Source organism: Pseudorasbora parva, chromosome 12 (genome assembly GCF_024679245.1).
Source record: "Pseudorasbora parva isolate DD20220531a chromosome 12, ASM2467924v1, whole genome shotgun sequence".
In the NCBI taxonomy this organism is placed as follows: Eukaryota; Metazoa; Chordata; class Actinopteri; order Cypriniformes; family Gobionidae; genus Pseudorasbora; species Pseudorasbora parva.
Window position 1 is genome coordinate 31,391,548 of NC_090183.1, and position 26,873 is coordinate 31,418,420.

The 26,873-nt window shown below is 37.7% G+C and overlaps 1 protein-coding gene across 3 annotated transcripts; it reads right to left on the reverse strand.

Annotated features, from left to right (window-relative positions):
* Positions 1-147: 147 nt before the first annotated feature.
* Positions 148-23,956, reverse strand: tie1 (tyrosine kinase with immunoglobulin-like and EGF-like domains 1). Of its 3 annotated transcripts, none has more exons than XM_067459865.1 (23): positions 23,619-23,956; positions 21,663-21,956; positions 19,870-19,980; positions 19,574-19,729; positions 19,351-19,482; positions 19,107-19,247; positions 16,457-16,585; positions 16,223-16,368; positions 15,634-15,778; positions 15,383-15,541; positions 15,118-15,255; positions 13,435-13,737; positions 13,008-13,298; positions 12,727-12,917; positions 11,311-11,521; positions 11,113-11,223; positions 9,347-9,537; positions 8,838-8,951; positions 8,408-8,478; positions 4,921-4,961; positions 4,727-4,823; positions 4,529-4,628; positions 148-734 (listed from the first exon to the last, which is right to left on the reverse strand). In XM_067459865.1, exons 1-23 carry the CDS (start codon positions 23,659-23,661, stop codon positions 663-665), a joined length of 3,387 nt encoding a protein of 1,128 aa, XP_067315966.1. In that variant the 5' UTR covers positions 23,662-23,956; the 3' UTR covers positions 148-662. The 3 variants fall into 3 exon arrangements, with proteins under 3 accessions (XP_067315966.1, XP_067315967.1, XP_067315968.1); XM_067459866.1 differs by having other exon boundaries at positions 13,453-13,737; positions 23,619-23,954; XM_067459867.1 differs by lacking the exon at positions 13,435-13,737 and having other exon boundaries at positions 23,619-23,950.
* Between the last annotated feature and the right edge of the window lie 2,917 nt (positions 23,957-26,873).

The following is a 26,873-nucleotide window of genomic DNA, read 5'->3' on the forward strand; positions in this document are numbered from 1 at the left end:
AAATGCCTCTGTGATGAGTCCGGTCACCACAATGATGCTTTATTTATCAAAGTAAACATTCTCTAACGTTCTTTAAGTGGTTATAGGTTGGATATAGAATGTCAACATACGTCATATGTAAATAGAATCATTAAAAAAGAGCTTAAAAATCTTTAGTGGCTTTTTACGGTCTGATAAACAACATACACATTATGTACAGAACTCACTCAAGGTGAAAAAAAGTTTCAGTAAGGACAATACATTGCTTTCTCAAGTGCTACATTGGATAATACTGGCGCTTTTGTCCATGGAATGAACTACATTTGATGTATGTCCATTTCAACAACCTTACATAATGATTTTCCCAATAAAAAGATGGGAAAATAGTTCAACGCATGGTCCAGATCCCCACAGACCCAGTGTGCTACATCTGTAGTTTATATTGTAGGTTCATCTTGAGTAATCCAAGGCCAACATGTTCTGAGATACGAGTCCTTCCAGAATTTCGAGTCACAGTTCTTAAGTGTCCTTTCACAGTCTGTTCTCTATAGCCATGTGGTCTTGGTGGAGTATCTCTTTGAACGATGGAACCTGGCCACAGGGGAGTGACAGTAACGCGAAGCCCTACTGTGATGAGCCTCCCTTGGGCTGTGAACCCTTCTTGGGTCTGGGGGGGCTCGTAGTCAGGCCTCTTCGGCTGTAGCATCTATTCCAGCATAAGTGAAGTTCTCAAAGAGAGCCATGTTGACATAGGCCTGGATGAACGACAAGAGATAGAGGTTGGTGGATTGCTACATGCAGATACAACTGGACCTAAATGACCTGAATTAGTGCTTGTATATGTACTATTGACATGAAATGTAAACTACTGTTCAAAAGTTTGTGGTCAGATTTTTTTTTGAAAGCAATTAGCACTTTTATTCTAGCCTGGTCTTACCAGACTCTCGTACATTTAATTTGTACATAGAGTCTGGCCACTCTCCATTGACAAGTGTTTAAAAATCAAACTTTTCCCGAATTCACCCTGTTGGGAAGGAGGGCCACAACATCATGGCCACCAACAAACCCCAGCAAAGATTGTTCTCCGCTGCCGTTACTGAACTCCAACTCAAGCTAGCGCACAACATCAATGTCATCGTTCTCAGCCACTCTCTCTGTTCGCTGATTGGACCGGTAAAAATTTGTTCGGCGAAAACCTAAGAATACACCGCAGTCCCAGATGTAGTAGTACTAGAAAATAAAAATTGAGCGGAAGTACGTAGGAGGGCAGAGCCAGGCTACTTTTATTCAGCAAGGATGCATTAAATTGATACATTGATTATAACGTTAAAACAGATTTCTATTTAAAATAAGTGCTGTTCTTTTACACTTTCTATTCATCAAAATATCCTGAAAAAGGGGTTGCGGTTTTTACAAAAAATATTAAGCAGTTTTTTCAACATTAATAAAAGTGTTTCTTGAGCTCCAAATCAGCATATTAGAATGATTCCTGAAGGATAATGTGACACTAGCAATGAATCCACTTACATATTTTGAGATATTGCATTTGTTTCTCGAATAAGATATGCACATAAACACAAATGGAAACACATCTGCAAAATAAATTCCTCAGTGTGCAGCAAAAAGTGCAGGATTTTTCCTCAACAGTGGATGTGATTGATTGGATAACTGGACTAACCTCCGCAAAAATGTCATTGTACAGCAAATGTTGGTTTGATCATTTTAAAATGCCTTAGCCAAACTTTGTCATCAGAAGGATTTAATATAACGACCTCACAGAAGTGTCTCACACGATTGCGTTCGCAAACACCAGGCATCTGAACACAAGATAACATGACAGCGTTTATTGCATTTCGTCTGCGTTCTCGAAGATGCAAGTCATGATGAGGAAAAGCCACAGTTGCTTCCCTGATTGCAGCAACTTCCATTTTTATTACAGATATTTAGTGAATTTGTTCTTTTGAACACAACTGGGATGGAAAACGCTGCTTTATTCTCAAATGTTTTATGAAATATAAAAATTTTGCAAGTTAAATTTGCAACTTTGGAAACATAGCCACTAAAGACTATATATTAAAATAGAAAACAGTTATTTTAAATTGAATATACATTTCACAATATTCCTGTTTTTCCTGTATTTTTGATATTAGATGCAGCCTTGGTGAGCATAAGAGACTTTTAAAAAAATTAAAGGAACACTCCACTGTTTTTAGAAATAGGGCTTATTCAACTTCTTTCCTACAGTTAGATATGTGGGCAAATGCATTTTTGTCTCAGTGCATGCATTGTTTTAGTTTGGCAGGGTCGACACTAGCTTAGCTTAGCATAATGAATGGATTCCTATGTTGTGCCAACTCTCACGCATCTGGCGTGATTCTCACGCTTTCAGGCTCTGTCTCACGCTCTCACTCCGCCCAACTCAATCTCACGCCAAATTGCCAAACCTGCTTTTGATATTAAACAAAGCTATAAGCTTTAATTTTTTTAAATGTGTTTTAATGAAATTCAAACAATAAATAGCGTTTTGGCGCTAATGTGGCACAATGTTAAAGCCAGAGGCGTTGAAAAGCGGAGTTGCAGGCTCTCGTCTCCCTGCGGCGCGCGCTGGTCACGTGGCCCATGAGCGCTCAATACTTCTAGCGCCGTGCCAATGCATTAAAATGGCTTAAGCGGATACACAACAGTTTCACCATATAGATGTTTGCTGCAAGTTTTGGTAAACAGTACAGCATAGTGTTAGTGTTTATTGATTATTAAGTCAGCCATATTTACAGGATAGTTTTTTTATGGAGAGTGAATAACATTAATGTTATTCTTGTATTTAGCCCTCAGGTATTCCTTACTAATAGGCATAGACTGTAAAAAAAAATACACTAATAGGTCACACTCATACTCATTAAATGATATTTATTGAATATTTTGAGGAGATCTTTTGGTACTAAATACCATTTGTGCAACAATTATTGTCAATAAATGACCACTTAAAATATTTTTCTTCTAATATTTGTATTTCTTCTAAAATTTATATAACAATTAGTGTAGTAATTAATATTAAAATAGAGAATTCCAATTCAAAGAGGCAAATTAGAGTCATTTTGTGGCTAAAAAATATTAATGTTTATTTGTAATGCCATTAGGTGCCTTATGGCTCTTTAATAAATATACATGTATCTAATCTAGTTGCTCAAAAATATATTGCAGTCTTTGCATTCTAATAAATATTTAGATATGATGATCAAACACTAGATTTCTTTAAATGTGAAATTTCAAAACTTAAATAACTTGCATCCTAATCTTTTTAATGAATAATGATACTTATATAAGCAGTCACAAGTGAATATTAAGGAATGGCACATATAATTTGACCCAAGAAATCTTTAAACTAGTGCCAAAACAAACATATTATTATGTACAGTATATATACTAGATATAAACTGATACTGAATCAAGATCAAAAGCATTACCCCCCCCCCTCCCCCGCCCGGCCCCCCAAAAATCTCACTCCAACCTGAACTTAAAAGTTGGCAACCCTGATGTTGCTAGCTAGCATGTCCCGAGTAAAAGTGATTAAAAAAACCCCCACCTAACTACTTCTTGTGCCCTGCGTATTTACAACGAGTACAAATAGCGATGCAGATTAAGACTAGGCGATTTCCTAGGCAGATACTGACTTGGGACTATATTATGGGGAAGCACAGGCAAAGCACTGCTACTTGGGCACAGAGATTTCACGACACTCATCCTCAAGTCCTCTGGCTGTTGAGCAATCGCAATGTGTTGCGTGATATCTCTGCACCCAAGTAACAGTGCTTCGCCTGTGCTTCCCTACACTGTAAAAAATGTTGGTTGTTTTTTGTTGGTTTAACTTAAAAAAGTAAGTAACCTGGTTGCCTTAAAATGTTGAGTTCATTGAAATAAAAAATTTGAGTTGATACAATGAAGGAAATTTGTTTAATAAATAGAAACTCAAAATATTTTTGTATCTGAACCACATTTAAAATTTGATAAATCATCAGAAATAAAACACACACAATTACCCAATATGCTTACAAAATCTTTTATTAATATTTTAAATTTTTTTTAATAAATCTCAAAAAATGTTCATTGTATTAACTCAAAATGTCAATTTCAATGAACTCAAAATTTTAAGGCAACCAGGTAACTTTTTTTCTAAATAATGTTTTACAGTGTATAATATATTCACTATGCTAAGCTAGCGGCGACCCTGCCAAACTAAAACAATGAACTGAGAGAAAAATGCATTTGCCCAAATATCTTAATGTAGGAAAAAAAAGTTAAATAAGCCCTATTTCTAAAAACAGTGGAGTATTCCTTTATAACAAATTGTACCGAGCCAAATCATACTGACCCAAATCTTTTAGACTGTACTATTGAAGCTCAATGACGAGTGTTTGTGGTATTAATTTTGTGATTTTAAACCACCTAGCAACCACCTTTAACCACACAGCAATTCCCTGGTAACCACCAACAAATAATCATGGTGGTGAGTTTTACAGCACATGGGCAAGCATCAAACTGCTTTCCTTACCTTCCGTGCCTCTTGCATCCTATTGAGCTGGACAGATATTTGTGAAAATGGTGGTCGCTCATAGGGTCTATCTCGCCAGCACTGCCTCATAAGTTCATACCTGTATGGATAATATATATAGGAATTATAATTATTAATACAACTACAGTTGATTAATATGGAAGATGACTACTAGAAAACATGAACATCTGTGCTTACACTTCATCATCACAGTTCCTGGGCTGCTCCATTCTGTAGCCCTGAGGAAGCTTCTCATAGAGCTCAGCACAGGTCATCCCACAGTATGGAGTCCCACCTTGAGAAGAACAGATTAATAGTCTTCATCTTGCTGAAAAATCTTTATAATGCATCCAGGCACTAGACAATTCATTAACTATTATGAACAAACTTACCTAAACTTACAATTTCCCACAGAAGAACTCCAAAAGACCACCTGAAATCCAAAGATGAAGATTAAAGAAGCTACAGTCTGTAACATTTCTGATGGTGGAAAAAGACAATGCCTTTGCAATAGATTTTTATTAAAAGGTTAGATAGTTATGTGACAAAGGGATAGTTCACCCAAAAAATATGTTAATTTACTCGCCCTCATGTTGTTCCAAACCTGCACAAGTTTCTTTATTCTGTTGAACACAAAATAAGATATTTTAAAGAAGGTTGGTAAACAGTTGACAGCACCCATTGACTTCTATAGTATTTATTTTCCTACTATGGAAGTTAATGGGTGCCGTCAACTGTCTGGTACACCCAACATTCTTTAAAAAATATTTTTTTGTGTTTAATGGAAGAAAGAAACTCATACAGGTTTAGACAAACTTGAGGGGAAGTAAGTAATGACAAATGACAGTTTCTGGGTGAACTATCCTTTTAAAAGATACTGTGCTCATGGTACAAGAAACAGCAGGAATATGTATCCCAATACATCACTATTGCACTGTTAACCCCTAACAGTTTTAGGGGTTAACAGCACTATTGGATCCTATACTTTAAGTCACTCTTAATGAGTGAGTCATCAAATCATTCATTCATTCAGTATCAAAGCAAATATATTTATAGCTGCGTCCTCAGGAGACAGGATGTGAAGCTAACATTGGATGTGCCTTTATGCCTTCCTACCTTGGAATGCGTCATCCGAAGGTACCATTTTTAAGCTTTCAGACGCAGCCTATGAATAAGTCATTGAATCATTGATTCTCCCAATTTGTTTAAAATTGCAGATTCCTTTACGAAACACCTCTGTGTTGCAGTTCTGCTACGGATTTTGTGGGAACTGTTATTTAGTTGCAAAACAGAGCAAACTATTGTCAATACTGTGTTTAAAATGTATGTCACTTCATATTCTCTTTTTGTTTGTTGAACTGTTGTATAAAATTGGTCACCTTTGCGATTGGATATTTTGGAAAAATGCATTATTGCTTTTACAGTGGGGCCAATTTACAGTTGCTTTTTACAGTTTACACCAATTGTGCAAGTTCTTCCACTTCTCCAGCAGATAAGAGATGCCTGTCATTTTCTTGATGTGAATAACAGTTTGGTGTGAATAAATCAACTGTGGCAGCAATTATTAGAAAATGGAAGACATATAAAACCACTGATAATCTCCCTTAATCTGGGGTTCCACGCAAGCTCCACGCCCGTGGGGTCAAAATGATCACAAGAACAGTGAGCAAAAATCCCAGAACCACACGGGGTCCCTAGTGAATGACCTGCAGAGAGCTGGGACCAAAGTAACAAAGGCTACCATCAGTAACACTACGCTGCCAGGGACTCAAATCCTGCAGTACCAGATATGTCCCCCTGCGGTCTTTCAGCATACCTGTTAAGTATCCCGTTTTGGCCGGGAAAGTCCCGTATTTTACCCTTCATTCCCGCCGTCCTCCCGTATTCGTATTTTCCCGTAAATCTCCTGTATTTTAACCTGCGTTATTAAAAAATAATAATACCGGAGTAAAAAAAAAAAAAATTCCAATCTGAGCTCTGTAACTAGCGATAACTGCGATAACTGCCATCTGCAGTAGCCTACACAGAGACGGATGATGGACGTAACTAACGATAGAGACAGAAGGCACTCCTGCCAAAAAACCCAAACCCTCGTGTAAATACCTTGATCAATGGGACAGCGAATTTAATTTTCTGAAGAGGAGCAGGTGGGGGACAGTCACACGTTTTGTAACTGCGACTTCATCATGTGCGACAGCGGAAGATATTTTAAAGTGACAGTAATCACTTATAATGACAATGTAAAGAACAAAAGTAATTCACTAAATATGCTCTGCTCTTGAGTAAATAACTTCAGTAAACACCTTTAATAAGGATTAATCTATATATAATTCATAACTTATGCAGTGTAAACTGATAACAATTTATGTATATTTCCTACTTATTAAGTTGTTATACAGGTAAGAGCACAGGTACAAATAAAATGTAGCGGCTTCATAAGAAGCATTTCAAGGTCCTGGAGAGGCCTAGGCAGTCTCCAGATCTCAACCCCCCAAAATCTTTGGAGGAAGTTGAAAATCTGTGTTGCCCCAAAACATCACTGCTCTAGAGGAGATCTGCATGGAGGAATGGGCCAAACTACCAGAAACAGTGTGTAAAATTCTTGTGGCGACTTACAGAAAATGTTTGACCTCTGTCATTGGCAACAAAGGGTATATAACAAAGTATTGTGATTAATTTGTGTTATTGACCAACTACTTATTTTACACCACAATTAGCAAATACATTCTATAAAAATCCGACAATGTGGATCCCCCCCCCCCCCCCCCCATTTAGTCTCTCATAGTTGAAGTGTACCTATGATGAAAATTACAGGCCTCTCTTATTTTTTTAAGTGGGAGAACTTGCACAAGTAGTGGCTGACTAAATACTTTTTTGCCCCACTGTATAATATATTATCAATGTTAAAACAAGATCTCACACAAGGTATGTTTGTGTTGAAGAGAGTTTGAGTCTTAAATCAATCGCTTTTGTCTATATTTGTTCTTCATGCTAGCAAGTGCTAAAACCCCACTTTTACAATGGGTACATTGCGGAGAATGGCAGTAATGTAGCGTCAAAATTGTGCATCTTCGGAAAGATTTTGCCACGCAAAATGTGGCCTCTTGCTATCAACACGCACGACCGCCCACACATTTTGTGCCGGACCGTCGTACATCTTCATGCTCGTGTGGATGTGGTGAGTATACACAGGCTTCAGGCAGCATACTCTGCATGCAACCTATCATATGCATACTGGTTGTGTGGATGCAGTCAGTTTAGACCTTCATTTGATTGTTAGATATCATGTATGTAATTTTTTTTACAACACCACCATTTCCTGTTTTTACACTGTTAGAAATGCATGCTCGTTTTAATGCTATTTTAAGATGGGGTAGAATGTATTTGCCTACCCAAATTTGGGAACCACTGTCTATGGCAATCTGACTCCAGGCTTTGTGGGAACTCAATAACATGCCAATCTAATGGTGAAAACTATCTTTGTATGTCATCTTGGTCATGTTGTTTTCGAAATATTCAGTGTGCAATGTTCTTGAGTGTGTAAAAAATGGTGGTTTTGACGGGCACTGTGGTCTCCTGTGGAACATGCTACTCTATATTTGAGCTTCCTGGTTCATGTTATCAGTTCCTTGCTGCTTATTTATCAGTTGCCCACTAAAAATTGAAAACAATGAAGTCATGTTAATTTGGATTGAAACTTGGAGATGGCATAGCACTTGGTGTTTTAAATATTTGATAGACAATGAATTTCTTTACCTCACATTTTCTTTAAGTAGAAATTAAAGCTTTTGACAGTCATTTAAAATTTTGGTAATAAGGCATGAGATGTTCATAATGTTTATCTCTGCAAAAAAAAAAAACATCTTTGATTGCACTTACACATCACTCTTTGTGGTGTAGACACTGTAGTTTAGTGACTCGATGGCCATCCATCGCACAGGCAGTCTTCCCTAAAACAAAGAAGGAGCAACTTTCAACCAGTTTCATGAGTAATTTTTGCATTTCAGTCAAATTATTTTATATTTAAGTCCACTTAGAGTGAACCTGATTGATAACATAAAGGGTGGATACACTATGCACTCAAAAGCTGAATAAGAAAAGACAAATAAATTAAAATAAGCTGATAACATCACTGTTTCCTCCAGAACGACTGTACAGCCAGATCAAATTTTGTTGCAATATTGCCCTGTTGTAACACTGTGAAGCTGCTTTGAAACAATCGTCATTGTAAAAGCACTATATAAAAAAAATTGATTGATTGATTGATTGATTGAAATTAGTTTTATCATCTTATAGATATAGTCCTCACCATTGTCTTTTTGACATACACCTCTTCACCACGAGAGAGGCCAAAATCAGCGATTTTTGCAATTAGGTTTTCTCCCACAAGTACATTTCTGGCTGCCAAATCTCTGTGGATGAACTGTTTACATGCAAACAAGAAAAACAGACAAAATTAGGACATATAACAACTCCTCCCCGGCTCCCCCCTAAAAAACATATTATTAATAATAATTAAGAAAACTATTTACAATTAAAACCTACTGAATAAACTAGCTGCAACATTGCTGGCAATAAATATAATACAATTATTGAGTGTGTATATAAATTAATTGTGCACATATACATATGTATTCTAGTACACAGCTCCTGAATATGACACTTTTTATATAGGGATAGGAATGGGGTTTGGTTAGGGTTAGTTGCATGTCATTATGTACATGCATATATACATAATGTATAGTTATTTATACAGTAACTACATGTAACTTGTAAAACAACTACACTGTAAAATGAAGTGTCACCAACTTTTTATACCTGTTTGTCACTAAGGTAATGCATGCCAGTTGCTACATCAGCAGCAAACTGCAAGAGCTGCTGAGAGGTGAGTGTGGAGGCAGTTCCGTGCTCCTTGGCAAAGGCAGGATCGGTCTCTAGGACACGACTCTTCCTTAGGAAGTCTAAAAGGTTCCCGTAAGGTGCATATTCAATGGCAATGTAAAGGTAACCTGTGGATAACAGAATCATTCACATGTCTGCACTAGAGAAAAATTCATACACATGACATTTCACCAAATAAAGTAGGCCTACTTTGACAAAAGTTATATGAAGCGTTATTAAAGGGTTAGTTCACCCAAAAATGAAATTGATGTCATTAATAACTCACCCTAATGTCGTTCCACACCCGTAAGACGCTCTCGGACTAAATATAAAATATCTTAAACTGTGTTTTCCGAAGATGAACGGAGGTGTTACGGGTGTGGAAAAACATGAATTAAGGAATCAACTTTCCCTTGAGCTTTTGATATATAAAAGGTCATGGTAATATAAGAATATCCTGTAAGTTTCAGAGCTGAAAACTTCCTTGTTAGTCAAAGAAAAGCTTTTATAGACACCAGGCTCAGCAAACGCTCCTGTGCTTTATACTGACGTCAGTGCGCGACGAAACACCGCCTCTACAGAATCTACAGTGTGTCTAATCCAGTAGCCTCGCCCACCGACTCATGGAGGGCTCGTGCTAGCTGGTCAACAATTTCATGCCGAGGAAGATCAAGATATTGCGTTATTCCTGGTTGTGGAAGAACACAGTTGCTGCATAAGCTTCCTTCGGATCCTAATATTAGGAATGTGTGGTTGAACTTTATTTTTAGTGAAGTGACATATTCACTTCAGTTCACTGCGGGATTAGCCTAGAAATCTAGACGCACCCTAGTGGCAGCAAATTTAATCTGCCCGCAAGTGTCGTCTAGGAACTCTCAATACCCTTCTGAGCTGTATTCCTCACAATCTGGACGGGCCAATCACGTCGTGTATAGAGTCGGCGGGCGGGGCCATAATGACAACGACCGAGTTGAGTTTGCGTGCTTCTAGTAAACACAGAAACTGGCGAACGGTGGCGGTCTTTCGAATCAGCTTTGACCGCGACTCTCGAAGACTTGGAGTTAAGCTTTTCTCTGAGAAAAGAACAAAGAGCGGCACTGAAGTCATTCTTAAAAAGGGAAGATGTGTTCGGAGTTTAGCCGACCGGATACGGCGAATGTTTAATCTATCCGCTTCACCTTCCTTGCTCTGGTTGGTGTAGTGCTATCCTATCGCGTGCAGAGGGAGTTTGAAAGACAACCGTTTATCCCGCCCCTCGGATTGAGCCCTGTCTATGGTGAGTTTCCAGACCAAACATCTTGATGTGGGTCTGGCTTGTCAGGCTACTGCGGGATCGTTTGTAAACAAATCTCCGGTCGATGCTGGATTTGGATCCGACAGGAATCTCATTAAATATGCAAACATTATCCAATCCTAGCCGTGTGCGTTTACTTTCAAGTCTCCAGTGCTGCACGCCCATCAGAACCCAATGTTTTGGAGAGAGCCTCAAAACCAGTGTAGAAAATAGCCTATTACTTATTAAGTTATGATGTTTTTGAATGTAAAAACCACCAGACCTCAGACAACAGCATAAAAAAATGTAAAAAGCCAGTTCATGACACCTTTAACATTGCTATGTCAAACACCATTAGAATTTTTATATTCAACCATCTGTCAACTGTCTGACCATAATTATATGTAATACCAGCAGGTGGCACACTCACCTCTATTCTCACAGGCACCAATGAGATTAATTATGTTTGGATGCTGACCCAATTTACATAACACTTCTAATTCACCGGCAAAGTCTCGATGGTCATTCTCTGAGGCGAACTCTGTAGATGCAAAAAACGAACACACAAAATTACAATCATGTAAAATCAGACCTTGGCTAACAATGCAGTGTTGGCTTGTTTCCTTACCCTTGAGCATTTTTATCGCAGCACTCGTTTTTATGCCGTCTTTTTTGACCATGGCCTTGATGACCTGACCAAAGTTCCCTTCTCCAATGACATCCTCGAACTTAATGTCCTCCCAATCCAGTATGGGATAGGTGAGGGGCTCAGTGGAAGGCTTTGGTCGTCGGGTCAGTGTGAGAGTCCCTGAGTTGAACTGTAAGATAGTCTCTTCTCCCTGAAATTGCATGTGTTGATGTTTATAACAGATTTAAAGAACTATTATTTTTATAGTACTTATAATACTTATAATAGTTGAATACACTTAAAGGGGTGATGAACTGAGAAATCAACTTTCCCTTGAGCTTTTGATATATAAAAGGTCATGGAAATATAAGAATATCCTGTAAGTTTCAGAGCTGAAAACTTCCTTGTAAGTCAAAGAAAAACTTTTATTGACACTAGGCCCAGAAAACGATCATGTGCACATCTTGACGTCATCGTGTGTAGAAACACCGCCTCTACAGAATAATAAGCACATCTAATTCAGTAGCCCTGCCCACCGACTCCTGGAGCTGTTCAGATCGCAATAGAGCTGTTCAGCCTGCAGCAGTAAACATGCTGAAGAGGATAGGAAGATATTGCGCTGTTCCTGGTTGTGGAAGAACACAGTCTTAATCTGTCTATCCAACATAGGATCTATCCAATCCTAGCCATGGGCGTTTACTTCCAAGTCTCCAGTGCGGCACGCCCATCAAAACCCAGCGTTTAGAAGACACCCTCAAAACCAGTGTAGAAAATAGCCTATTACTTATTAGTTATGATGTTTTTGAATGTAAAAACCACACGACACGTCATTAGTTGACCAACAGCATAAAAATAAAAAAAAGAAGCCAGTTCATGACACCTTTAAAGTCATTAAATATAATTATAATACAACACATTTATGATTATTTATTATTGTTTAAAATACAGTATGATTGAAATATTATATGGCTATATATGCAGGGACGTATCTATGGTATCAGGGGGTACCAGGTCCAGGAGGGGTTCCCCTCAGCTGAAATCAGGGTGGGGGTGTGGTGCTTACTGCTTAATATTTTTTGTGTGGAAACCGTGATACTTTTTTTGTGGCGACCGTGATACATTAAATAGAAAGTTAAAATGGGCAGCATTTATTTGAAAAAGATTTTTTTAACAATGTAAAAGTCTTTACCGTCTCTTTTGATCAATTTAATGCATTTTTGCTAATAAAAGTACTAATTAAGTACTGTGTTATCACAACTATCCCAAAGTGATGAAGCGTTAAATTATAAAGTTTATGTCTACACAGATTTCAACATTTATAAGTATGAATTGTGTCTAAATCGGTCTATTTTGCTGCCATTGTACATAAACAACAAGCATAAGGGTATAGTATAAAATAATAAAGTGTCCACTCACTGATCCAGACTGATAGGTGAATGTCCGTCTTCGTTTAAGGACAGATTTACGAATGCAGAAGAGAGCCAGGAGGGCCAGAAGTATGGTCACACAGGTTACACCCACTGACCCAACCACAGCCCAAAGAAGCTGATGATCCTCAGCCATTGGCCGTCCAACATGCTGAGTGGTGGGAATAAAGCTGGAGAATCCTGAATGATACGAAATAAAGTAAGTGTAAGTGAATTTTAGGAACGCATTTACAGCAGGCTTTCTCCCATTAATTATTTCTGGTCTTTTACCATCTTTAAGTGTCCAGGCTTCTACGAACTTGCTCCACTCCCCTGGCGCCTTGGAGAAAGCCCTCACCCTGAACTGGTACAACGTGCTCCCATTGAGGGATGTCACATCCTTTGTGGTTGTGTTGCCATCGTCTGTGTCCACCCAAGGGTGCAAGCTGCCCTGGACTACTGGCTGGTACTCAATGCTGTATTTCACAATGCCTCCATTGGGGTCATCGGGGGGTTGCCAGCGAAGCCTGACTGCGTTAATGGACAGGGAATCTGCCTGAACATTCCGTGGGGAAGAGGGGCCTGGAGAGAGAGATCATACGCAATTTTGCCTTTAAAATTTAATTTCACACTGACACACTTTTTGTTTGTTCCCTTCTACCACACCCTGTCTAACATTCATGTCCTATTTTATAGTCAGTCACCTACTTGCGCCTACTTGCAAGATTTCTGTTACCCTGCTTATAGATGTGAATATGGTGTGGTTTTGAAGGGGGCCCATGGCTGCCGCAGTTTACCAGCCGGACGACCACTTGGTAGTCCCTGTGGTACTCCAGATTGTAGAGCTTGATGGAGAGCACATTAAGCAAGGTGGTTTCCTCCCACAGCATCTCTCCATGTGGTCCGTAGAGCTGCACTAAAAAGCCAGTGGCCTTGTGGTACCTGCCAATCAGGGACCACCTGATGGTGGCATTACGGCCCTCCAATGAGTTGGAATCAATCTCCGGCCTGGCTGTGGGCTCTAGCGACACAGAATACGCAATCAGAAGCTGTGTGCCGCAGCTCAGCTACGTAAAAACTATACTGCTCTCAAAGTCAGTGCTTCAGTCACAATAGACTGAAAATCAACAGTCAAGATATTGTTTTTCTAAAAACTTGTTTCCAGTCTGTTTCTCTAGATTCCAAACTTCCATGTACACCTACAGAATCCCACTGTTTTTCTTAATATAGGGTAAGACGAGGGAAGATGCCCCTACCTTTATTTATTCTCTAGACGTCTCATAGATGTCACTTAATCTCATCTGAACACATTTAATGTTTAGATGCTTATTAATATTTTCATCTGAACATCAGTTTATTTCTTCTAAACAGTTTTGATTAAAAATGATCTAATTGTTTTCATTTGAGAATGGGATCAGGGAATTTATTTTATGTCAAATATTAGATGGACATTTTTTAATGAGGTACTTGTGGATCCTGAAATTCATTAGGATTTGTACAATCAATTTTCACTTAAAAAAAAAAAAAAGTTGCCCAGTTTCACAGAAACGGCTTAAGCTTAGTCCCAGACTAAGATGCATGTTTGAGCTGTCTTAACTGAAAGAAACTTGCACTGATCTTAAAATACGTCCATGCCACTGTTTTGTCAAGATGCACACCAGTAAAAGATACTTAAATGTCCTAATTGAACTAAGGCCTAATCTTGGCTTAATCTAAACCCTGTCTGTGAAACCAGGCCAATATGTGTTAAAGTTAGGATATTGTTATTGTTAACTAAAACTATTAAAATATTTTGGGAAATTAAAAAGAAAGCTGCAATAGAATAAAATTATTTATAAAGATACAAATATTTTATAAATATAAGAATCTGGTATAAATAGATAAGAAATGTTGTCTTGGCATGTAACTGAAATACATTTTAAGTTCAAGTAGAAAAAAACAACTTATATATAAAAAAAAAAAAAAAAAAAATAAAGCATATAGGAAAATTACTAACATTTTAACAAAAAAATAAAAGATGATTCAAATTGGTAATAAATACTATGATATTATATAAATATGATAATGAGGTCATTTCCCCTGGGTTAAGATGTCCCCCTAAAAAGTGGCATTTTGACGCTGATGTTTTTAATTATTTAATTTAATAATTATTATAATTGCATTAATTACATTTCATTTATCATGTATTTTCTATCAGATATGTTTTACATTTAAAGTAGGGACAGGTTTACTGGAGTTTTTCTGTGCCACAGGTAGGGGGCCATCTTACTCTAATAGTGGTCCATTACATAGTCACCCTTTACATGCTAAACTCATATGTAAATATGTTATTAAGAGGGACATTTCCCCCATCTTTCCTTACAAACAAGTCATTTTTAGTTCTAGTTTGATTGATTCTCACCTGGACAGTCAGTCTCCATGATTGCCTCTGGACCCAGAGGACCCTCTCCTCCTTCTCCTGGACGAGTGAGTTGTACACGCACATGGTATCTGGTTGAGGGCTTCAGGTTCGGTAATGTGATTTGATCACTGCCATACACTTAGTAAAAAAAAGAAATAATTATTATACTCTATGTCTATGATACATAATATATTGATGTGATGCTAAATGAGGATGAAACTAATGTAGGAATTCCTTAAAACAGAAGTAATTTACAATTCCTCACCTATGATGGAGGACCAGGAGTCTTCTGTTTCCACTGGCTTGTAAAGCAGTCTAGTGGAAATAATGGGGCCATCACCCTTGTAAGTGTCCACAGGCTTTACAACCAGTTGTTTGCTACTTCTCAACAGCAGTTTAGGAGCGGTGGTTGGGTAGGGTGGCTCTAATTCACAACAAAGTGCAAATTTAAGGGTCTTTTAGCTTGAGAAAACCACTAGAACAAACAATTAAAAAAAAAAAAAAAACGAATCTCACCTTTCACAGTTAAGGTAAACTTGAAAGAATCCTGGCCGCCATTGGTGGAGACTCGACATTCCCACAAACCACTATGCTCTGCAGACAGCCGTGGGATCTCAAAGTGAGCTGTGCTTTTTTTGGAGTCCACGGTAGTGTGGGATGCCTAAAAATGAGTAAAAACAGCAGATAATCAAAAAGATTTTCACTTTTCACTTCATAAGCATTCTTTCTTTAAACATCATATAAAACTTTTGATTACTCTTGCAAAACTTAAAGCCTTTATATATAATGCATTATAAATGTGTTTTAACAAATTAATTATGCACTGTATGGTCTCATAGATAATTGCATACACAGTTATAATACTTTATAATACTAATTGTACGCTTTTAGAACATATAATGCTTTAAAACATATGACAAACAACCAGTTTCAGATGTAACAAGGAATCTGCATATACTGTATAATGGATTTTGACTTTGGTTACAGTTATTTACGAAAATATATAATGCATTATAATGTACCTTATGAATACATTTATAATGCATTATACATAAAAGCTTTAAGTAAAGAGCTAACAAACTTCTTATACTTTTGACTCTTTCACCTTAAGAACTGTGCATTCCAGCTTGCGTAGCTCAATACTCATATGATTAGGCAGCGGATGGCCTGTTGCAGAGCATGTGACCTTGTGGCTGGAGTTCAAGTTTCCCTCCAGGTTGCTGGCCATGTCTAAAATCTCTGGTGCACGATCTGAAAGTGGGATAAGGTTAGACAAACGCCGCCAAGAGGAACAAACGCAATAGATTTTAGAGCAGATGGAAAAGTCTTGAAGACTGACCCGATTTCTCACAATATTGCCCTCTCCAGCCTGTAGGACATTGGCAGCCACTGAATTGATTGCATTTGCCTTTGTTCTTGCAGTTGCAACTTAAAAGACAGTCAGCACCATACATTCCATTAGGACAGGCTATGAAAATAAGAGCATTGAAAAGTCAATTAAACATAAAAACAGGCATTTTATAAGAATTCAATGTTTTAAACGGTTAGTTCACACAAAAATAAAATTTATGTCATTAATGACTCACCTTAATGCCGTTCCACACTCGTAAGACCTCCGTTCATCTTCGGAACACAGTTTAAGATATTTTATATTTAGTCTGAGAGGGTATCTAAGTGTATGCACACTATACTGTCTATGTCCAAAAAGGGAATAAAAACATCATCAGAGTAGTCCATATGTGACATCATTTAGTTTATCAGAATCTCTTGAACATCGAAAATACATTTGGGTCCAAAAATAGCAAAAACTACGACTTTATTCAGCATTTGTTTTCATACGTCTTCTCTTCCGCATTTGTTTTCAAACCTCAAATAAAGATTCAAACGGTCACGAATCAGCTTATTGATTCATGATTTGGATCGTGTGTCAAACTGCCAAACTGCTGAAATCACGTGACATTAGCGATCCGAATCAATTTCGATGCTACAAGAGATTCTAATTAACTATCTGATGTCACATATGGACTACTTTGAGGATGTTTTTATTCTCTTTCTGGACATGGACTGTATAGTGTGCCTACACTTGGATCTTTCGGACTAAATATACAATATCTTAAATTGTGTTTATGGGTGTAGAACGACATTACGGCGAGTCATTAATGACATAAATTTCATTTTTGGGTGAACTAAAGGTCTTTGCACACTGAGTCTGATATTTTGGCATGCGTTTTTTCGTATTTGTGATCCTAAAAATTCGTCACGCACAGAGACCTTACACCATATCAATGAATGCAATATGGAAAAAAACGCAAAACAAGACAAAGTGACGTCTAGTGAGGATGATTTGTTTGTCCTGAGGAGATTTTGTGTTCATTCACTCCTGCGATCACGTAGAGAGGAGAGTTTCCCCTCCTATCAAGCAGGATTATCCAGACCGACCAATTCAAAGTTTTAGTGTCAGTGGCTCAGTTTTATGCTTTGCTAGCCACATACCTGGAGCCACATATTAAAAAGAAGACCACTAATTTCCGTGAATCAATTGATCCCGAACAGAGGCTGGCAGTATGTCTATGGATCTGATCACACACACAGCTTTACAGAGACTTGATGTGTGTCACAATTCACCAGCGTGAGTGCCCATGATCACAACCAGAGGGCACTCCACCCCGGACTGTCACTCCATCACAAACTCCATTACCCATAATCCTTTGCCTAGGACTCATTAGCACTCACTGTTTACACCTATGTCTCATCACCTCATTACCTCTACCTATACCTTGTTCACTCAGTCATTCAGGGCAAAGTCTTGTTTAGTGTAACAACTGCATTTCTGAGCGTTTCCCTGGTTTCATGTATCTTGGTCTTTGATTTCTTGCCTGCTCCGTGGATTAGCCTTTTGTTACTTCTGTTTTGTTTGCCTTTTCGGACTGCTTGCCTGTGTATGACCTTTTGCGTGTTTTATGGACTACGACTTTGGATTACCCTTCAATAAATACTGCATTTGGATCTTCAACCCAACCTTCTGTCTCAGAGCAGTTCGTTACAATGTGCTATAATTATTATAGCTGTGATATAATAATATTTGTAGTATTTTTGCTAGAATAATATGTATGGTGGCTCTGAGTGAGTCAAAACATCTCTCAAAATGCGATTTTACGGATGAGAAAATGCAGAAAATCGAACCTGTTCCGGGGTTTTTTTGACGGATGAAAGTTTGAGGCAGTGTGCAAGTGTGATTGACATAACGTGAGGTTGAATTTATTTTTTGACGTGTGTAAATTTCGCATGCGAATTACAGATTCAGTGTGCAAAGGCCTTAACCCTTTAATGCCTAAACTTTGACCTCAAGAAGTGTAAGACGTGGTTGTGTAACTCACAGTATGGAAGCCTGTTTTTCCTGATGTGTTCTGCAACATTATTTCTCACAACTGTTACTTTTTATCTTACAACTACAACCTTGTCATAATTGTGACTTTATATCTCACATTATGTTATTGTATGTTATTGTAACTTATCTTAATTGCGCCTTTATTTTCACAATTGTAGATTTATTTCTCTTATGACTTTATTTTTCACAATTACAGTTATTTTCTTATATATCACACAATCTGATTTTATATCAGATTAAATCTAACAATGCAGTATTGGGACTATTTATCATAATTGTGACTTTGTTTCCTGTGATTAGCATTTTATATTTCAGAGTGTGACTATTTCTTACAGTGTGACAGTGAGATTTGTTATTTTAAACTTGATCACACTCACTTTTTTTACTCTGAGATGGAAACTGGCTTCAACAAAGACTAGAACAAATGCACAGAGCACTAAGAAATATTTTTCTTGGTCAGTTTGATGAAAGCTAAATTTTTACTGGCACATTTCAGCAGCACCTGTTTAAACTTCAATTCAGAACTGAATCCTTTATTCAGGGTCCAGATGATACATGGAGGGAACAGTTATTATATAAAGGGATCTCATGTTAGACTCACGTTCATGACAGTGGTCTCCATGCCAGCCGCTGGCACAAGAACATCCGTAAGGATCAGTGAGACAGAAACTCAATCCTTGGCATCCCTTCTCTGACTTACAAGATTCCTGGCAGTTCCGACCAAACATTCCTTCACGACAGGCTGCAAGACCAAAATCACAAAAAAGATTTGTACGTTTAAATTTTTAAATAGACAGTCTCTGCTGACATGAATGATCAGTTTCATAGAAATGGTTTTCATTTACCTGTCTCACAGCGCATTCCCATAAACCCTGGAGGGCAGACACAATCTCCATCTTTGTCATGGCATACGCCTCCATTCAAGCATTCGGGACAGTCCTTGTCACAGTCTGAGCCCCATTTGTTATTTGGGCATTCTGGAAAATACACAGGTAAGAAAATCAAGCAAAATTATATAAAATCCAAAGACCTGAATCTAAATAGGGAATATGATAGTGATTTGGATACCACGAACGATGAGACGCATCCAGGCACTATAAAGAGCACTGTCCCCAACATAGCTGGCACTGTAAATCCCTGCATTGCTTTCATTAACTTCCTCCAGATCCAGAACTGCTGTACTGTTCTGAACATCAGCCACAGGAGTCATGTAATAGTAGTTACCTAAAATAAAATAAAAAATACTTGCTTTCAAATTGCTTATCCATGTACTTCTATGCAAGGAATATGCTGGAACCCTTTTGTTTTTTCCACATATATATATAATCTTATTCTTTACAATTTATATATAAAGTTATACTGACCATTAAATTTCCAAGCAATGTCTCGTTTTTCTTCCTTAATGACACCCATGATTAGATGCACTGTGTCTCCTTTAGTGGCTGTTAGAGTGACCCTCACAGGTCTAAATCGACCTAACAAGACATAATAATAAGAATAGTACTCTGGTATGACATCATATTTATTTTATTTTGTATCTTTTCTTCAATCTGATTGGTTTTGCCAAAGTCTTTAGGTTTTAAAGGGATAGTTCATTCAAAAATGTTTTACCCACATTATGAATTTTTATTAACAATGTTCGGGAGAAGCACGTTCACATAATCAACCAACACAGTTAACCAACTCAATTAACACAATAGGAGGTATATATACAGCACACTTACTTCTGTCCCACGACAGTTTTCCAGCATCAATCCACCACCCTCCTCACTCCTAACTACACTATATTGGCAAAAGTTTTGGGATGCCTGCTTTTACATGGACATGGACTTTAATGACCTATTCTTAATATGTAGGTTTTCATCTGGAGTTGCAGCTAAAACAGCTTCAATTCTTTTGGGAAGGCTTTCCATAAACTTTTTGGAGTGTGTATATGGTAAATTCTTCTAGAAGCGCATTTGTGAGGTCAGGCACTGATGTTGGACGAGAAGGCCTGGCTCACAGTCTCCGCTCTAATTCATCCCAAAGGTTAGGTTGAGGTCAGGACTAGTCAACTGCCTCCACACCAGACTCGCTCATCCATGTCTTTATAGACCAGCTTTGTACACTGGTGTGCAATCTTTTTGAAACAGGAAGGGCCCACAAAGTTGGGAGCACAAAATTGTCCAAAATGTGTGGTATGCTAAAGCATTAAGAGTTAATTTCACTGGAACTAAGGAGCAAAGCCCAACCGTTGAAAAAAACCCCACACCTTAACCCCCCCTCCACCAAACTTTACATGTTCCACAATGCAATCAGGCAAGTACCATTCTCCTGGAAACCGACAAACCCAGACTCTTCCTTTGGATTGCCTGACAGAGAAGAATGATTCATCACTTCACTGCTCTAGAGTCCAGTGTTGCATCCAACGCTTAGCATTGCACTTGATTATGTAAAGTTTGGATGCAACTGCTTGGCTATGGAAACCCATTCCATGAAGCTCTCTACGCACTGTTCTTGAGCTAATCTGAAGGCCACACAAAGTTTGGAGGTCTATAGCTATTGACTTTGCAGAAAGTTATCTCTGGGTTCGGGCCAAATTCCGAGCTTGGAGCCCTCCCATCAAAGTGACCTTGTATAACATTTACTTATAATATTACATTTAATTATCCTCATGTACTTTCAAATCTGTATCAGGGCGGCAGTGGCTCAGTGGTTCATGTAGGTTGTCTACAAACCAGAAGGTTGGTGGTTCAATCCCCGGTTCCACCTGACCAAGTGTCGAAGTGTCCATGAGCAAGACACCTAACCCCAGCTGCTCCCGACGAGCTGGATGGCGCCTTACATGGCTGACATCGCCGTCGGTGTATGAATGGGTGAATGTGAGGCAAAAATGTAAAGCGCTTTGGATAAAAGCGCTATATAAATGCAGTCCATTTGTATGACTTACTTTCTTCTGCAGAACACAGGCATTTTTAAAAAAGTCTCAAGGGTTTTTGTTTTTTGGGCCATACAGTCAGTCAGTGGGATCCAGCGTTAGTTTGGACCCCATAGACTCTCGTTGTTAAGGGAAAAAACTGCTGAAATATTATTTTGAATATATTCTTTTGAAAGAATTTTTATTTTGGGGTGAACTATCCCTTTAAGTTAGATTTTTTTTTTGACTTGGTCACCATACCTTTGCTGTAGTTGTTTATAAGTGTAACACTGGCAGGTTGGTCAGAGCCCTTTTTTGAGTGACAGTAGAAAATCCCACTGTGGTCAAAGCCAGTAAATCCATTAGCCACGACTTCTTTAGTCTGTGGCCTCTGCACAGTAAAATTAGGAATATCTGCACGACGGACAATGCTGTTGTCCTTTTTGATGCTCAGTTGAATGCCGTCTGTGTCACGCTCTCCATAAATGCAGGAGAGTTGGAAATGATGAGCAGATATGGCCATATTAGAGGTCATGGTGAGATCCATAACTGCATCTGGTAGAGGAAACATTTCATACAGATTAATGCATTTAATAAAACTAAAAAACAATTGATATTAAATAAAATAATCAGAAAATGTATATATTCTTATCACTTAAGTATGAAAATTATATTTATTCAGTAGATTCCAGCTTATTAATATTAAGATAACAAAAATAACAGCAATAATGGAGCCACGATATAGTAGAACATCCACATTCCTGCTTTGACACATTTCCTCTTGGCTCTCTGCCACACTGTGCCCTTCTCAACACAAGAACAATATCAGGAAACAAGGAAGATACAAAGCCACCATTCCACCATGAATACCATTAGATCTAATGTGAGAAATAACGTTCAGAAGTCCAAGGCTAGGTGTCACACTAATTCCTCCAATGAATATTTCTCAGGGCAGGGTTATTTTTGAAAGTCAATTTTTATATAGGCACATTCCATAAAGTCTAGGCTACAACTAAAGGTGTTTTTTTTTGTACATTTCTACGGTTGTTGGCTAAGAAAAATGTTTGAAAACACATTGACCTGCTATTTAACATATTGTTGCTATATGTTGCTACAGTTCATACAGCTTAACCAAACTCAGTAAACCAAAAATGAACTACAATGAACCATACAAAAATATAAATAATAATAATAATATTGTCATATACATTTATAACATTGTGACAAAAATAAAATAGTGACAGCTTGCCCTGACATTTCTAAATAATAATAAAGAAAAAACCTTCTTCCTATCGGCTGCCTTCCTAAGAGCCTTCCTAACAGTTACAATTTTCAGTTAAATCTACTTCTTTATATTCAATAGTTTAACCTTTCCAAATCAATGTACAGTAGTTGTAGTGTGTGTGTGTGTGTGTGTGTGTGTGTGTGTGTGTGTGTGTGTGTGTGTGTGTGTGTGTGTGTGTGTGTGTGTGTGTGTGTGTGTGTGTGTGTGTGTGTGTGTGTGTGTGTGTGTGTGTTGTCTATTGTGAGCATAAAATTGCCAAAAGTATTTTGTGTGTTTTATAGTGTATTGTCAGGCTGTTGAACAAAATTATTTAATATAGGGCACAATGGTTTTGCTTGATCTGGATATTTGAAACCAACATGCAAAACCACTGCTAGTGAAAACAACCATAATTGCATAATTCAACTTGTGATTCAAAACCTTGCAATTACACAGCTCCTGTGAGATTGCCTTTCTGACATCGACTGCTGAGCTTCTCATACCAATCAATCAATAATTATTTGTATTCAGGAAGTCGAAGTCACATGAACAGATTTTCAGAAATAACTGCTTATATTCCTTCAGCACAGCTAGCTATGCATACACCTTCATCATTATGCAAAGATACCAAGTGAAGGAACTTAAATAAATAACATTTATTGTTGTATGGCCATTTTATAATTGTTAGCATCTTTTTTTTTGTTATCAGATTAATCTAATCCAAATCTCATTTGGATTTAGTCACCATTTCATATATCATATCATTAAAATCATTTAAAAAATATCTGATATTAAATGAATATGGTTTTGATTTGCAGTATATTGTATTTTAGTCTTTTTTGTAGTTGTTGTTGCGAGGTTTGGAAGTACACTGACAACTTTATAACTGTGATATTAAGTGAACGCAAAGGGAAAAAACGACTCTTTTTTTGGCACTACGGTAGCCTACTTACCAGAAATGTCGACGAGATACAAAAAGCAGATTAAATGCAGCATGACTGTAGTCTTGTATTCTATGTCAGATAATCCGTTAGAAATGAGCCAAATACAGGATGTGTCATTCCAATGGGATCTTCCAGCTCGCCAGATTTATCCACGCGTTATTGCGCATTTCTACGATCACTGATTCTCTCTACGCGTGGAAATCTGTGCTGTTCACATGCTGAAAACTCTTCTGCCTACTCCACAGTCATACGTTGGGTGGGAAAGGAAGGAAGAGGCGTAAGGGATGAGAGAGAGAGAGAGAGAGAGAGAGAGAGAGAGAGAGAGAGAGAGAGAGAGAGAGAGAGAGAGAGAGAGAGAGAGAGAGAGAGAGAGAAGGAGTCGTTTACATTGGGTCTAAATTGTTATGCGTATTAATGAAAATACCATTCAAAGACCCATTCAACTGAAAAGTATATACGTATATATATATATAATAAATGTTATATATATATATATATATATATATATATATATATATATATATATATATATATATATATATATATATATATATATATATATATATATATATAAATAAAACGTAAAAATGACAATAAGTAACAAAATTCAAATTTGTTACGACAACATGTAGGAGCAATAGGTAAACTGAAAAATTTTCAAATGCATATTTTATAGTACCATTACTAAACTAAAGGTGCATTTATTATTTTTGTATTATTCCACATGGTTACCGTTGCTCAGTGTACAGACTTTGAAATGCAATATAAATGCAATTTTAAATACATTATAACAGGTGAAGTGAATAACATTGATGATCTATTATTCATCATGGCACTTGTTAGTGGGTGGGATATATTAGGCAACAAGTAAACATATTGTCCTTAAAGTTGTTGTGTAATAAGCAGGAAAAATTGTTAAGTGTAAGTATTTGAGTGAGTTTGACAAGGGCCAAATTGTGATGGCTAGATGACTAGGTCAGAGCATCTCCAAAACTGCAGCTCTTGTGGGTTGTTCCCAGTCTGCAGTGGTCAGTATCTATCAAAAGTGGCCCAAGGAAGGAACAGTGGTGAACCGGCGATAGGGTCATGGTTGACCAAGGCTCATTGATCCGCGTGGGCTCTTGTTGCTGGACAAAGACCCAAAACATTTGTCCTGCTGTTTTTCACCCTGAGGTCAAGAGACAGTGCACACACTGGTGGCCAGTACACACGTAAAGGATCCACAAGTCTTTATGTAACTTCAATGTTTAGATGTTTCTCCTGTGCAAAACATTACTGTAGTGGGTGGTTTTAAGGGTATTAATAGGTGGTTGTTTCTCTTACCAGTCAAAACACCCCCAAGTAAGAGCAATAACAGTTATACATTCTTTAGCAGCACATTAATAACTTTATAAAATTCTAGAATTTATTTTAAAGGAATAGTCCACCAAAAAATGAAAATTCTGTTGTCATTTACTCACCCTCATGTCGTTCCAAACCTGTAAAATGTTGTTCATTATCAGAACACAAATTAAGATATTTTTGATGGAATCTGAGAGTTTTCTGTCCCTTCATTGACAGTCAAGCTACTTTAGCGCTTCAAAATGTTAATGAAGACATCTAAAAACGAATCTGTTTGAATCGAGCAGTTTAGTCCACATTTTCTGAAGATACTTGATCGCTGTATATGATGAACAGATTTAATTTAGGTGTTTATTCACATATAAACATTGATCAGCGAACATAAACAAAAGCTCAACCGAACCTGCTTGACGTATGAGAACAAACCTCATTGGTTCTTGCAGAAGCTCAAGCATGCTGCGTAACACACTAGAATGAACCTCATTGGTTCTCAACCAATGCTAGAAGCAGAAGAAATGGGTAACTATGGATTTGAGCGAGTTTGACAAGGGAAAATTGTGATGGCTAGATGGTCAGAGCATCTCCAAAAATGCAACTCTTGTGGGGTGTTCTCGGTCTGCAGAGGTCAGTATCTATCAAAAGTGGTCCAAGGAAGGAAGAGTGGTGAACCGGTGACCAAGGTCATGGGTGGCCAAGGCTCATTGATGCACGTGGGTAGTGAAGGCTGGCCCGTGTGGTCCGATCAAACAGACGAGCTACTGTAGTTCAAATTGCTTAAGATGTTAATGCTGGTTCTGATAGAAAGGTATCAGAATACACAGTATATCGCAGTTTGTTGTGTATGGGGTTTTTTAAGCCTAGTCTCAGACTAAAATGCATGTTTGAGCTGTTTTAACTGAAAACAACTTGCACTGACATATCTTAAAATATGTCAGTGCCACTGTTTTGTCTTTAGTCTAAGCCTTGTCTGTTAAACCAGGCCATAGTGTTTTTAATATTCCCCATCACTTAAGGCACCAAACCTTAAATAAAGAAAAGAGATTACTGTCATCCTTATGGTCATATTTGCCTAGTGAATGAATAAGCTCCACTCTGATGTAGGCATCTTATAACTATTCACATCAGTCATAGCCAGGAAATGAGAAACAATCCCTGACTATGTTTTGTCTAAATGTTCAGTCATTTCGAGTTTAATTGCAAAGGAAAAGCCTACCGCCGCACGTCTACAGACTCATTTACACCATCTTTGCACACTTCACTAATTTGTGGATGGATGGTTTTTGAAATGAGCACATGTTTGTTTCTTGATAACATCACACAATCGAAGCTGACTCAGAATGACATTGTTCTGACTTTCCTGTTTTCCACTCCAGGAGCAAGGGACAGATAATAAAGCAGAATCCAGTTGTTGATTTGTTAGTGCTGATTTAGCCCAGACTTTTCTAATGTGTTACTGTTTTTAGAAGTGCTGTCTGAGGCGGAGGTCTTCTTGCTTTTGTGTGCAGTCACCTTTGGTTCACAGTATCAGCCACGAATAGTAGGTCACCTTTACAGGTCACACTCACATCCTGCCTATTTGCTCACAGAAGAGAAACATTTACATTTTTCATCACATTTTATAATCATTGCTCAAAATGGATACAATATAGACATTTATGGATGCCACTTACATGCACTGAACACTTTTTTTGGCAGAATGTAATAATATCAGAATTCATTTTAATAGAAAGAACAATACTCTATAAGTGAAATAGTATAATTTGCATTCTTGCTTATAATCTCTTTTTTATCCTAATGTTGTGTCTTGGCTAGAATGTCTGTGTGTTTTTGTATTAGGGCGTATGTGTGTTTGTGTATACAAACTGGCTGATAAAGCACTGAAAGTGTTTGGATGAGGAAGTTGCACGGGAAATAGTGGACACT

Coding starts and splice junctions, on each gene's coding strand:
- tie1 (XM_067459865.1), bottom strand. CDS start 23,661: ATGCTGCATTTAATCTGCTTTTTGTATCTCGTCGACATTTCTG. Junction 16,369..16,456: donor GCAATATTGTGAGAAATCGG/GTCAGTCTTCAA, acceptor TCCCACTTTCAG/ATCGTGCACCAGAGATTTTA. Junction 15,256..15,382: donor CTCCTGGTCCTCCATCATAG/GTGAGGAATTGT, acceptor TTTTTTACTAAG/TGTATGGCAGTGATCAAATC.